Raw genomic sequence first — 15,823 nt, forward strand, 5'->3', positions numbered from 1 at the left:
ATTAAATAAGTTCTACCTATTTGTATCTTCTTTAGATCAAATAGATTGTTTTGAAGTTCGGTGAACTTAGGAAGATACGGAAGGACAGTTAAGAACTTCATAGCTTTTTGCTGCTGGCTAACTAATTTGTAAGGTAGAATTGATTAAACACCAAATGTGGGCGTATTTTTCCATTTATTGCGGGGCCTTTTCACCAACACGTTCAAAGTATTAGAATTAGAATTAGAATTAGTATTAGAAACGATGTTTTAATCTTGACCTTTCCCGGTATTTTCCTAATAAAGATGATAAATATACACTTAGACACAGGGATTTGGTTTTGTTTTGATATTTTATTTTGAGTGGAGATGAATCAAACAGAAAGGCGGCAAAGATGTGATTAAGTCCATTCTAAGGATAAATTGAGCTCTTAAATAAAGTCTGCTGATCAAATCTGTTTGTGTAGTAAATGTAGTAAACTTGAAATGAAGCAAAAGGAAAATGTTTGTTTTCCTTGTGTCTGTGTGTTGTCAATAAAGGTATATACTGAACTTATAAACTGTAATAATACCACCAGGAAATTTTTCGTTAAGTGTGTGGTTCCCGGGGGGCACTCAACTTTGGAAGTGACGGTATGTGCCTGTCAATAGGCCCCCTCTTTTGAAGTCGACTATACCCGATGACCCCCTTTTTTAAAAGCCATAGGCCTACCGATAACCTCCTTTTTTTAGTTGCGGCTACCCAATGACACCCTTTTTTCTAGATTTTCTAGAATAGCATCATCAAAATGCCAAAAAATAATGCCGAAACGTTCAAATTTTGCTCAATTTTTTCAAAATTATGCCGAAACTTTCAAAATTTTGCTTCATTTTTTCAAAATTTTCTACCCGATGACCCTTTTTTTGAATTCTTATACTCAATGACCCCCTTTTTCAAAATATTATACCCAATGATCCCCTTTTTTATTTTGTTTGTACCCAATGACACCCTATCTTAAAATAACGCTTTGTACCCGATAGGCCCCTACTTTGCGACGCCGGTAGGCACATACCCGTCACTTCTAAAGTTGAGTGTCCCCCCGGGGTGTGGTTATCCTGTGAAGAAACTGTTAATAACAATGTGACCATCCACCACGAATGTGCTGTAATATCGCCAAAAACTTGTTTGGAGGTATGGTTTATTGAACCTCTGAAAAAAACAATAGAAAACAAAGGATTTCCCAACTCTTTTTTGGTTTTTACCACCTTGCAGACAAGCATCAATATTATTCATATATCAATTTATATACCTCATATATAGATTCCTGTCATCTGATTGGTTGAAGGTGCAGTCATTGAATTAACTATGCCCGAAAAAAGAACTATGGACCGGTCCATGGAAATGAACTATGGACCGGTCACATGTGTCACGATCAAACTGCGCAATCGAAACATTCACGTATCCATTCGGTATATAAAACAAATATTGACTGCTTTATATTTGGGAAATGTACCATACATGAAAATATATTAAGCTGGATTTTATTTTAAACCAATACCCACGTAACTCGGGAGATAAAAGACGTGATTATAAATTAAAGGATTATTAATCTTATAATCTATGAACTATATATGCATGTTATGTTGATATATAGTAATTTAATGTTAAAAATGTTCTAGTGTGCGATCCATGGTTCTTTACCCTCCCCTTGATAATTTAATGGTTAATCACGTCTTTTATCTCCCGAGTCTGCCGTGGGTATTGGTTTCAATAAAATTCCGCTTAATATATTTTCATGTATGGTATTTAATTTTTGTTTAATACCCAGGGATGTGATATTTCCCAGAAGACGTTTATTTGAGGCAAAATTTGTAGAAATGGTAAATACTGTAATTATCGGTAGTAATATTATAAAACTACAGTTCTTTATTTCGTATAAATTTAGTTTGAAATCGGTTGAAAGCTTATAATAAGGTTTGTCACCTCAGCCCCCTCCAAATATTATTCCACATAAGGTTTTACTGGTGCTAATGTTACTTTTAACGGATATGTTTCCCACATTTTGCCCGTCAAATATTTGCCATGTAACATTATCAAGAAATAATATATTGGTCTCATTAATCAAAAGAATAAAGAATGAGGTTGTGTTGGGAAGGGTCTTGATATAAATAGTAGCCAATTTTCCTACCAAGAAATGAACCGCCCTTCAAGAAGTAAACGGTTCCAAAAAAAGTAAGCCCCTCCCCAAGACATAACCAAGGTATAATCCAAAAACGGCTTAATTCTCTTTTTTTAAAGTTTGGAACATAGACTGATTAGTTATGCATCAAGTGAACGGGGTTTTGTTGTTATCTTTTATCATTTTCACTGAGAAATACAGCCATTTATAAAACTTTCGGCCGTTTCATAGGCTTTTCATGCATCACCTTTGGTTTCAGACCTCTTTCACTTAAAGCAAATTAATCAGAAAGGAATGTTTCTACATTTGTTTTTAGTTTTTATCATTTTTTTTTTGGATTATACCAAAATGTCTTAGAGGGGGACTTACTTTTTTTGGAACCGTTTAGGTTCAAATTCTTTATACACATGGTGAATGTTATACTTGACAGACATTGAGAATGTCGATCGTCCATCAAAAAGACAACATTAGAATGTAATTTATTGAACTTGAGTACAAAAATCAGTCAACCGGAGTACCGGTGGAATTTTTGAATGTTTTACAGCGGAAAAATGAAATATACTCAATTCAAAGGGAATAGAGCGCCAAAAGCGGGCGATTTTAATAATGTGCGCGGGGGCTTTGAGACGAACTATTTAGTTAACATGGCCTTAGCGTTAATTGGTAAAATAGGAATGATTAAAGAAGCATTAGATTCAATGTGTTTTGAACCCTAAGGACAAAGAATCCTAACCTTTGGATAAATTTTTCTAAATAAATACACAGACACAAGATATTATTTTGTTGTGATTTTTGTTGTGAGTAGATATGAAATGTAGTTGCTTCTCAAATAAAATCTGCTTTCATGCTTTTCAAATTATGTTTGTATAGTAAATTGTTTTGGTGTATTGGTGCAACAAAGGAGAGAATTGACACAGGAGAATGTATTATTCTCTGTACAGGGGATAATGCTGAACGTAAGTTTTTATACCACCAGGAAACTTTTTAAAGTATGCAGTGATGTCAAGTAGTGAAAAAATATTTTCTCATTAAGGGATAATTAATTGAATAATAGCTTGCCACATCTTTAGCGCCCAAACCAGCGAGATCTGTCGTAGACTTGCGTTGGTAATAGAACAACAGTGAATTAGTGGTTTTAACTGGTTCCTGCTGGGTAACTTTGGTATCCAATTCCATACACTCATGTTAAGATAAGTTAAAGGAGTATTTTGTGATTTCAGTAGATATCCACGAAAAAAGCTAATTTCCAAAATTTCAGTTGATTCTTATGATGCGTTTGAGAGTTATGCATGAATATGTATATTACACTGCTCCATAGGCCACTGGGTGTAATTTCGTAATTCAAATTTAGCGATATTTTTGCTAAACGAATTAATCTGCAAGAACTTCTTTGTACATAAATATTATTAGACTATCTTTTGATATTATATTATATTATGTAGCCAGAGCTTTCATGTGGTACAAAAATCTCAATTTTTGGACATGAAGCTGTGGATCACGAAATGCCCCTTTCAGGGATGTATAATGGGCTGGAACCTGGTTTGGATTCCAGAGGGAGTATGCCTGTAAGAGACACAGCCATCAGAAAAGGACCAGCTCAGATCGCGCGCCAAATAAGTCAGAAATTGCATTTTTTCCTCAGCCTTGAAAAAAAATAGGAAGAGCTGGGAATCGAACCCGGGACCTCCCTGTTGTAAAACTCAGTACATTACCACTGAGCCATTAACTATTAGCTGTAAGAAGTTTGATAGTAATCCTTGATATTGCTGAATAGATTAAATCGATACTGATAGGCTTATACGTACTAATGTACGATGCTATTCAAAAATAATAGACGTTCCATAGGGCCTATAAACTATGTGAAATGGCTATCAATCGATCAATCAATCAAGTTTTCAAGTTATCAACAATCAATAATAAAATGATGAATCATGGAATATTACTAATTACTTACTAATCTACCAAATAAATAAATAAGTCACTAAATAAACAAATAAATAAATAGGCATAGGCCTAAATAAAGAAAGAAAGAAAGAAAGAAAGAAATCAATACATAATGCAGAATGTAGTTAGTATTTTAGTTACAAAACATTTCTGTAAAGGACTTGTGCTTTTTAATATCCGCGCCTAATCAATAATCTGTCTTTCACCATGTTCACTCCCTGTAGGATTGTCTACTGACTAGGTGCTAAACAAGTAGATGCTATAACAGTATCCAATCGAGCGTACATATCAAGGTCATAGTAGGGCATTATACAACGAATGGTCAAAGGTCAACGTTTCCAAAGAAATATAGTATAGATGTAGACGCAAGCTTTTTTGCGGAAACATAAAAACATACTCGTCAGTCGTGGCCTTTTATGAGATTTAATACGGCGTCGAAGACTACAGCTGTTCCATAATAAAACTGAAACCCTATTTCCAGAAAATGTGTATGTTGTTACAAGGAATTCAAAGTAATTTTATCAACAAGGGACCCACATGGAGGAATACGACATCGATCGTGAGCCATGCAATCTGCATTCTGTTGCCCGCAAAAGCCGACGATCAGAATGAAATTCTGAAAGGACCATGACCAGATATTTTTCTTAATTTCTTGGTAAGCTTAAAACGCATTGAAAACGCCAAATTGCAGTCACAAAATATGTAATATTAGTAAATCATCAAAGCAAATGGCAACGTAGGTATGTGGAAACGAACTGCATTAACAATAACAAAGTATGTGCCCAAAGATTTGTCTTTGGCACGTTGCTTTTTTCAAATATCACCAAAAATATCAAATTTTGGAAAAACGCCCCAAAATGTAAAACAAACACGGACCTTCCAAAATTTGGGGTAACTCGTTGCTTTCCCTCTCCAGGTACCTGTACTTCAAGTTCGCCCATACCCCAAGCCTTAAGTTAATCAATAATATGTTAGTTTAGAGTTTCAATTACCCAAAGTTTCAATTCATGGAGTTTTTCCTTTGGTCAATTGCTCCTAAAAACACCCATGGCCACTAGATTTTATTTTTCCATCTGTTCCTTCGAAAAATGAAAGTGTTTTAATCAAACTCACCGGACATCTGCTCATGCTCAACTGCTCGTAAAAAACTTTAACCAGATATTTGTTTTATTTCTTCAGCTACATGACATGGACATCCATAAAAAAATAAGAAAACATTGACACTAAGAAGACATATGTAACAAAGAGAGGTTAATAAATTGATAGTAATATTCTAACAGCAAATAAGTAAAACAATATTGTGACAGAGAGTCTTTTGGCTAGCTAATTGCTTAGCAATGACACTCGTCGTTGATACTGCTTGTTTATCATTATGTAAACAGAGATAAAAGTGGTATTTTCTAAAAGCACCAAATGTGAGGACATTATCAGCCTTGCAAATGGTAATAATAGCGACACGGATGATGACAGGTATCATTTTAAAAGAGATGGGCTATGAGAAGGGTTCAAATCCTGTCTAAATCAATGCACAAAAAAGGAAATAAACATTAACACGACCTGTGGAGCACATCAGTTGTTTCGATCAAGACACTGTTCGGCTGTTTGAGCATCATTCACAACAAACCATTTGAAAAGAGCTGCCTGTGGACAGCTTTTACTGTACTCAGATTACCAGCTTAGAGAATACAGTTTTAATTTTCAGATATCATTGCAAAATGGATCTGGCTAGTAATCTACACATTCTGTACGTTGTTGTTGTCATCATTATAGCCATCTTGACTCTCATATGCAACGTGGCAACAATAGTCGCTTTCCTTAAAGTAAGTGTTCTTCGAAGTAACCCGGTAATTTATTGATATTGAGCCTCTCATGTGCTGACCTTGGGATAGGACTGATTCAAATTTATGAGTTCCCTTTAATTGCCATGAAACCTTGGCCATATGGCAAATATGGATGTCAGCTATTAGCGTGTCTGGCTAATCTGTTTTTCAGTGCTGGTATGGTGACAACTGTAGCAATAAGCATAGATAGATTTCTGCTTCTTTCCCAAGAGTATCCCAAGTATCTCAGGATGCAATCCAGAAAGCGTACAATATGTATTATCGGTGGTATTTGGCTCTGTGGTATTCTACTGGGAACAAGCGAGGTGCTCTTCTGGGATATGCTGATACCACCTGCTTTACATAATTACTTTGACTTTAGCAAAGATTGTCGCTCACCGCCAAAGCATAACTTGGTTTTCGCACTTGTGTTGTTCATGCTTGGTATATTTGGGCCACTCCTTGCTGTTGAGTCATTCAGCATTGCATTTTTTGTTCGACTGATACGAAAATTGCGCCAACCAATGGTTCATCCTAGCATCAACACAAGTATGTCATCTCAAAATATGAATTCAAGTCCAAGCAGGTCTGCTGTTGGGCCAAGTAGTAGTTCTTCTTTACCAATGGCTCAGAGAGCAGTTCCACGTAGATCTGAAGCTGATCCCAACAAGTGCTACAAGAAGGCAGCCATGCTACTTGGTGCTATCGTATCTGCTGTCAACATCTGCACGCTACCATATGTATTGTATGCTCTCATCACCACATTTTGTCCTAAGTGTAACAATGTGCACCTTTGCGACCAACTGAGAAATTTGCTGTACCTCAACTCCTGCATTAATCCATTTCTGTATGCAGCTACAATGACAAAGATACGTAATTTTTACAAACGTGCCCTGTGCAGCTCGCGATGACTTTATTGCAAACAGTTTTCAGGATAAAACAGTAAAACAAATATTTAAAAGAAGAACAAAGCTCCAATAAAACTTATCTTTTGAGCGGACAACTCGCAGGGGAGAACGGAAAATTGCAGTGGATGAAAGAAAACGCAATGTATATGTAAATGTTGCAATCAAAAACAAAAAATTAGGCATGTATTGTTATTTGGAGACTGAAAAAAAATTTCACATAATTTAATGATTTGAATTCTAGTAAAATAAGAATGTTGTGTTAAAGTTTGGCTGACTAAAATACACTAACAGTTACATAATTTGAGCTTTTTTCAAGAAAGTGTGTATATTGTTAATTGACAATAGTACAAGCAAAATATTAAAAAGTCGAAATCTGAAAAAGTCCAAAAAATTTTTTCGTGTATTCTTTTACTTTTTTGTGAGTGAGGCAATTAATTTCGGAAACCATGTGAGCACACTCTTAGAAAAAGGGTTCTAAAAGGTTCTCTAAACGGTCTTTGGAACCCCTTTTGGTTCTATCATAAGGAACCTTTTGGAGTTGTTACACATAATAAAAAAAAACTTATTTCCTGAGGGTGCTCCCTGCAGGACAAAAAACAGGTTCTAAGTTGCATATTTTTGCTAAGAGTTCAGTCAACTCTGTTATATACCATTTGCATTTATATAAGGTTGTATTTGCTTTCTTTTTATGAAAAAGATGATCTATTCTGATCAAAATCGACATCGAATTGGACGCAACATATTACTTATAGTCGTTAATAAGCTGTATAACTTGAAGTTAATTAATCATAAAGACTTTTCTGAATGAATTGGTAGGTGAAGCTCTGTAATCTTTTTTTTTTTTTTTTTAATTTAACATGAAACGAACTTGTTACAGATCTTTTAATTTACGTGAAGTTAAGAAAATTACACGTCAAAAAAACAAGTTATGACCAGGGACAAGCGATTTGCGCGGAACTTTCTTTCCGCGCAATTCCGCGCAATTTAGGGATACATGATTTGCACTGGAAAAAAAAGGTCCGCGCAATTCCGCGCAATTCGCTATTTTTTTTCGCCCAAATCGCCTGTCCCTGGTTATGACCCTGCAGTCCAGCACATAGCACATGACATTTATCATAAACGCTCTGCAAATACGACATGCACATATCTTGTAATGCAACACTTGAGACGCCTTTGTTATGTGCTGTATGAGGTGCTACATAACAATAACAACTATTCTCATAATTCGGTAGATTTATAATAATGTACTGCCAGCGATTGCTGGGGAGAGACCGAAATACGCAGTGCATCATGGGTAAATCTCGACATCCAAAGCCCGCGAAATACGAATACAACACACGCACATAATACAGTTATGGACAAAAGTTTGGAAGTTTTTATTTTTGTATCAAATGCAGTTTTCAATCATATTAGGAACAGATTTATTGTTCTGGAGTAGTGCTCAGTTGAATTTAATTGAAAGTTATGAATGTCATTTGATGTTTATATCACACAGTTTGTCAGTTAAACAAAGAATTACCTGAGGAAGCGCATTACAATGGAAGGATCACTCAATCGCAACACTTTTTGGCGGTCTCTTTATATCACAAAATGAAATTAAAGACACTAGAAAACTTTATTGTTTAAACAAAACTTAAACTCTCACTGTGATTTGTTCAGGTAAGTCTTCTGCTTGAGAAAACACATCTCAATATTTGGTGTGTCCACCCCTTATCAGCTCAAGGTCATTTAGGCAACGTGACATTCCCTCGTCCATGTTTGCCAAGGTCCCTTGTGGAATATCTCGCCAGCAAGCAATGAGGGCGGGTCTATGTTCCTGCAGGGTGATTGGTTGGTTGTCCATGTTACCTATCCTGCGGGATACTTCTACCCATAAGTTCTCTATTGGACTCACATCCGGGCTCAAAGCCGAGCAGTCCAGATGTTCTACATTCTCATTTTCAAGGAATTTCCCTCACGCGTAGGGTTATGTGCGCCGTGGTGTTGTCATCTTGGATCACGAAATTGTCTCTTCTTGCAAACGGAAGCATAACTGTATCAAGAACATACAGGTATTGTTTCTGGTTCACGTGTCCTTCTAGCATGTAGAGTTGTGATTTCGACATACTGTGAAATGTTCCCCATACTGTGATTCCACCACCATCTCCATGGACTCTAGGAAGGATACAATCCGCAAGCAGGTCTTGACCAACCTGTCTTCGGACCTTGAATCGGTCATCTTGTCTGTAAAGGAGGAACCGGGCCTCTTCACTATAGATCACATTACGTCAGTGGCCTACTGTCAAATCCCTATGTCTCTGTGACCACAACAAGCGCGCATGCCGATGTCTTTGCAGAAGTATCGGCTTGCTTATTGGTCGTTTTGCGCGAAAACCTGCACTAACCAGTCTATTGTTCACAAGTTTCCTGGTAATAGGAGCTTTTATGGACCTCAGCCATTCTGTTCGTAGCCGAGTTGCAGACTCCGTGCGGCCATTGTGGCAAAGTCTCAGGAGAGATCGGTCTTCCCTGGCTGTTATCTTTCGGGGCCGACCTGACCTTGGTCTAGGTGTAGTAGTTCCGGTCTCTCGACGTCTCCTCAAAATTTTAGAGACTGCATCTTATGTAATTCCTAAAGCGACACCTATATCCTTCTGTTTGTAGCCGCGATTACGTAAGTCGATGACTTTGGCGCATAAATCTGCGTTCAACTCGTACCCTATGATCAGAAATATCGTATACAACAGACAGATGCAACAAAATAAAGCTGGTTTCTTCACACCGTAATGCAAAAGCCAATGTAACCTTATGAATCATAGCGCTAAAATAACTGCAAAAACGATGCCCGATGGTTCATTGGTCAGGCATAAGAAGCCTTTGTCCTATACTAGGTATTGTGTGATATGGAATGGTACCTAAGACCTTGGCAGACACACGTGATCCATTTTGCATGTCTTAAGGGCCATTGATGGTAAGAAATCTGCACTTAAAAACAGGGTTATGCAAAAAAATAAAAATATTCCAAACTTTTGTCCATGACTGTATTATTGTGTGTTTAAATGCCAATATAATGATGTCATACGCGATTTACCTTTATAGTAAATCCATTTTCTACCTATTCAACTTTTTTACACAATAAAAATGTCAAAACCGTCCACCAAATGGCTTCAATTGGGCCTTCATTTTGCACATTTTTCCAAAATTGGCCAAATTTGTGATGTTCATCTTCCATTTGTCCTGTTTTAAGCCACAATAAGATGAAAAATAATGTTGCCAAATTCGGCATTTTTTGCATTTGAAACTTGACGCGCATTATGGTAAGTACCGGTAAAATCATTTTGGTCAGCTGGAAGATTTTGTAATTTTGCCCACATTTGAAGGTTTTACAAAATCTAGTTTAAAACCGCACAAACTTATTCTTCTAGTCATAAGGATTCATAAGTATAGTTTGTCTTATCTGTGACGTACAGTTCTCTAGCTAAAGGGCCTCAAATGTAGGCCCTACGTGTCAAGATCTGAACAATGTTTATTATTATCACAAAATCAATTTAATTTCAGAATAATTTATACCATCTAGGAGGTTTTGTTTCTACTATTTGCGCGATTTGCGCGATTTGCGCGACACTCTGCTTATGCTTTTAAGGATAAAAATTAAAATTGTTTGCAAAAAAAAATTCTAACCGGCTATTTAGTTCCCTTTAGGTCCCTGAAAATTTCAGGATAGGCCTATCCCTGAAAATAACAAAGAATGTTTAACAAGATATTGTAAGAATGAAAACTGTTTTCAGATTGATATTAATTAAAGATAACGGGAAACAATATTGTGTCAGAGAGGCAGTCCTTTTGGCTATAATCCTTTTAATACTGGTCAGTTCATCACTGACCATTATCTCATTTTAAAAGCTATTGCTTAGCTATAATCCTTTTTAATACCTGTCAGTTCATCCCTTAATGAGAATATTCATCTTCGAGAATGGTTTTAATAGTTAGGTTTTCCTAGAGTATTTCGAATTTTCCATCTTTTTGGGCGGACAAACTGTAGCACGAGTTACCATGGTTTTGCGAGCAATGTAAAACTATGAAGGGCAAATCTTTTTAAGATATATCAAAATAAACCAATAGTATATTTACTTATCATACGAGCGTATAATCAATTAGGCTGTAGTGTTCTTTGATTTAGCACGCCATCAAAATAAAAATGAGTGATTCTAGCATGTCCTCTACTCGTAGCACTATACCGTTTTTCACCATCTTAAAGTTGATATATTCAATTAGCAATACAATGAGGATTTAGCCTTGAATGTTGGGTATTAAAATTTAAAAAAAAATAAGATTCCACTTAAATGATATTTAAAGCTGGTGCATAAAGTATGCACTAAAAGGATACCCAAAAGTGTAGCACGAGTTACCATGCAATTGCTTTATAGACCTTTAAAGAAAGAGAGAACGACAGAACAGAATTACATGCAATAAACATGATAAAACAAATCCAGAATAATCCCCCAACAAAAATAAAGTTGCTTAAAAATGTTTTGGACTTATATCAATTCCAAGAATAATCTTTAACATGTTTAATCATTGTAACAATTTGTCAAACTCCACCTCAGCAGTCTTTAGTTTTTGTTATTCATCCTGATGATGACGATAAGGGGATTGTGATATGTAAATACAAGCACTTGGTATAGTATAGTGTGGTATCCAAATACACATCGAAATATAGCAATGCTAATAGCAATGCCAGACACTCCTTCTCAATTCTGGAGTAATTTCTCTGGTGCTTGTTGAATTTCCTTGAAAAGTAACATATTGAAGGAAGTAAAATAAGCCCAGGGGCTATCTCAATATTTTTCTTAAATCCAAGATGGCGGCCAAATCCCAAAGTCTTAGAATGTTATGGTACTATTTCATTTTACCTTCAACTTATATACAGATATCGATCTACATGAATACGCACACAGCAAATAGGTTATTCACTAAATGGACTCACCATGACCCAATATGACCCAACTCAATATGACTAGATGTTAAAAATATGTGACGTGTCATGACAAAAGGAGACACTTTTGGGCAGGATCGTAAATGGAGAAATAGCCAAAACTCTGCTCAGGGGTGATTTTTTCACAACTTGGTTTTGTTGCGAATTTGTGATGTTATTAATGTTAAAAATATTGTCTGAGAGTTTCAGACCGGAATATAACTGGCATCTTGTACTTATGGAGACATTTTTTAAGGTAATTCCTATTCTCAACATTGTCAATAACATTTTTAAAGGCCGAGATCTCAATTTCCAATTTTATAATACCATAACTTACTAACTCAATATCTTTGCTTAGGAATGTTCGATTTAATTGGGGAAAACGGCGTTGTGGAACAAAATATCTCTTTATTTAAGATATGTAAAAACCTCAAAATTGGTAACCTGCCCAAAAGTGTCTCCTTTTGACATGACACGTCACATATGATGCAATGACACAATGAGTCCATGTATCGTTATGGTCATAGTATTCAAAGCTCCTTACATGGTCATTGAACCAAAAGTGTACTTGAGTCCAAGATGGCGCCCAAATTCGCAAACGGGTCATTCCGTGCTTATTTTATAAAAAATGAGTGTACACCTGACATCTTGGATATTGTTCTACCATTGGCCATTTACCTTTCGTGCCCCCTAAGTGAAGTCATTAAAAAGCCCTCTTTTTGCAGCAAATTTCGTTACCTTGAGCATGTTGAGCTAAATTTGGTCGATAGCAGGCCACTTTACAAAGTACCCTTTTAAAGAGCAATATCGCAACAACTAAATCAGCTACGATCTTCTTATTACATAGGGTTAATAACCAGCTAGCCATTATTGAGCAACAGCAAAATATTTTGATATTTACATTTAGTTTCAATTTCAGAGGGGGTTAATGACCCCCGTGCTGTTAAACAAAATATTTCCCTTTTTCACGGACCAATGCTAACATTTCCATGCTATTTAAGGTTCTTTAAATGCTCAAAATGTGTTAACTACCTGTAAAATTTTATGGTTCAGTTAAAAACAAAAACATCTGTAGCACCTCTGCATAATGCCAGACCCCCCCCAAGTATGTTTTTTTGTATTTTAAAGGGTGGATTTTGGAGTTATTAGAAGGGGCAGAATTTGTTTTTAGTATTAATAATTTCACTTTCAAACATGGAAAAAAAGAGTGACGAAATCATTATAAACGTTAAAGGTTAGGGGTATTATACAAAGTACCCTTATTTCAACGAATAAATCAGCATGTTTTATTTTATTGCATAAAGCCACTAACCAGCTAAGTTTTTAATGAGAAGTAACAAAATCATTTGCATTTCGTCTTGACTACACGGGGGCCTAGAATCAGTCACTCGTGCTGTTGAACACATTAAAGTCAACATGTTTCAATTCTTAGAGACCTATAGCGACCCTTAAATAGACTTTTATCGTAGACTATGAGAGATAGTTAACACAGAAAGAATGAATGTGTCTGACATAAGATGAGTTTTTTTTAAACATCTTTTTAAACACAGCTTTATTTTTAGCAGTTCATTCCATAGACGTAGAGCTGCAAATGATATGTCCCCGGAGGGGGTTCTCCCTGATTGAAGATATAACTGGATGTGCTACGGTTTGGGGGTATCTTTCCAGCAATTTTGGTATATCAATGGATGGGTTTTCAGTGGAGACCAATGCGCCCAATTGATTTGGACAAAAGTACCCCTAAAAGCACCCAATTAGGGCAAATTTTGGTGCTTTTTGGGTGTTTTTTGTAGAAAATTGGTATACTGATGGGTGGCAAAATCAGCAAAACGTAGGTATAGAGAAGGCCTTGACGGCGTTCTCTGCAGCAATTGTTAAAATGCAAAAAATAAAGAAAATACAAAAGATTTACGATTCAAAATAATGTACAGAGAGGTATCCAGAGATAAATTTAGCTTCTCAAATAAAATGTGCTTTTATGCTTTTTAAATTGTGTTTGCATAGTAAATTGTGCAATGGCGCGACAAAGGAATGAACCGACAAAGTATACTGTATTACAAATGTGTATTGACAAAACAGGGTCTATATTAAACTTTCAAATGCTGAAAGTAGATTTTTATACCACCAGGAAGTTTTTACAATCGCAAATTTCCAATTTGCGAGTGTTCTGTTTTTGGTCAGTTCTTCTTCTTTCTTTCTTTCTTTCTTTCTTTCTTTCTTCTGTCAAACTTTTAACGAGCCATCGTAGCCATATGCTTTAAGCCAATGTGACCATAATTTTGGTCACAAGGACCATTGGGTGGGGGCACAAATGTTACATGACCAACTCGGGGTCAAAGGTCATCCAAAGGTCATTATGGCCCAAATGTGATTTTCACTAAAAATGCTTCTTCTTCCACAATAACACAATGTCGTCACTTGCATACCTGCATCACCTTTAGCCAGTGTCTAAAAGTTGTACAAAGAATTGGGGTCAAAGGTCATTAAGGGGGTAAAATCTTAGAATTTTACAAATTCTCAACATCCGTAAGGGGTATGGGACTCAATCTCAGTGACAACAAATCTCATGACCAGGGGAACATTTTATAGGGGTCAGGTCAAAGGTCATGCAGAGGTCAAATTTAAGAAATGCATTTTCTATACGCCTACATCTGTAATGGGTACGGGACTCAAACTCTGTGACAACAAACTTAATGACCAGGGGAATATTTTGGAACACTTTGCAGGGGTCAAGTCAAAGGTCAAATTTTAAAAATGCATTTTTTGGACATCTGTAAGGGGTACGAGGCTCAAACTCTGTGACAACAAACTTAATGACCAGGGGGAATATGTTGGAACACTTTGCAGGGGTCAGGTCAAAGGTTATCTGGGGTCAAATCTTATACCGTAATTTCATTGTCTGTAAGGGTATGGGGGCTTAATTTCGATGACAACAAACCTCGTGACCCGGGAAACATTAAGGTCAAAGGTCAGGTCAAACGGCCATTAAAGGGTTACATGCCTTGCGATTGTCTGCGCTCTGTGAGCGCAAATTATCTCTAGTTAAAGTTTGTGGTTGTCCAGTAGCATATAAATATTGTCTCATTAAAGTATATTTAATGGATGATCATAACATTTCACTGAGAGTTTCAGTGGATATTGGTTTTAAATAAATCTTAGCTTGTATTTTATCTGCTTAATAAGGCGGGTCGAAGGGGAGCAGGGTGTTTTCACTCAAATTTGGAGGGAAATAAAAGCTGACACACAAGAGGACTAGTATGAAATCTATAAACATGATAAAGGAGATCACAAGGCTTGATAAAAAGAGGTATCATTTCCGCCTCATTTGCATGCTATTTCTTGCAGGGGCAAAACGCCCGAAACTCGTTTTGATATGTTTTGGCCTTCACTCAGGAACTACAATACATATGAGAATATAAATGTGATTAAGGGCTCCATTATCCATATATGTCACGATTTAGGACACAAAAATTTAGACTTACTTAGTACAAAAACCGACATTTTAAAATTACAACGAATAAATTTCACAATTCGAAATATACAAAACTCACGCGCTTAAATTTAGAGTTACTTAGTACAAAAACCAACATTTCAAAATTACAACGAAAAAATTTCACAATTCGAAATATACAAAAATCACGCGCTTCCATTCCAAACACCCCTCGCTCACAAATATTCGCAACCAAACCTTCACATTTGCCCTCACAAAATTCTTTTCCTACATCCACACATTCGAATAAGCTCCCTCAAAGTCGACCCTTTCCCATGCTTTCACCCCTTTCACTATCCCATACAGTTCCAATATATTCCATCGCATATCCCTTGCGCATATGCAAATCTCACATTACATTTGTAACTTCAAAATCGACACTTTTCCAGATTTCCAACACTTTTACTATATCCACACCTTAGACTAAGATTCTTCAAATTCGACACTTTCCCATGTTTTCAACACTTTCACTATTCCATACAGTTAGAATATATTCCATCGCATATCATATGCCCATATGCCTATCCCATTTGCAACTTCAAAATCGCCACTTTTCCAGATTTCCAACAC

The 15,823-nt window shown here is 36.2% G+C and overlaps 1 protein-coding gene across 1 annotated transcript; it reads left to right on the forward strand.

Annotated features, from left to right (window-relative positions):
* Window positions 1-6,005: 6,005 nt before the first annotated feature.
* Window positions 6,006-6,812, forward strand: LOC140157800 (probable G-protein coupled receptor No18). Its single transcript, XM_072181046.1, has one exon. The coding sequence runs from the start codon at window positions 6,006-6,008 to the stop codon at window positions 6,810-6,812; it is 807 nt and encodes a 268-aa protein (XP_072037147.1).
* The last annotated feature ends 9,011 nt before the right edge of the window (window positions 6,813-15,823 follow it).

This window comes from Amphiura filiformis, chromosome 7 (genome assembly GCF_039555335.1).
Source record: "Amphiura filiformis chromosome 7, Afil_fr2py, whole genome shotgun sequence".
NCBI lineage: Eukaryota > Metazoa > Echinodermata > Ophiuroidea > Amphilepidida > Amphiuridae > Amphiura > Amphiura filiformis.

Excerpts from the sequence above, each read along its gene's own strand:
- LOC140157800 (XM_072181046.1), top strand. The coding sequence starts at position 6,006 with ATGAAACCTTGGCCATATGGCAAATATGGATGTCAGCTATTAGCGTGT.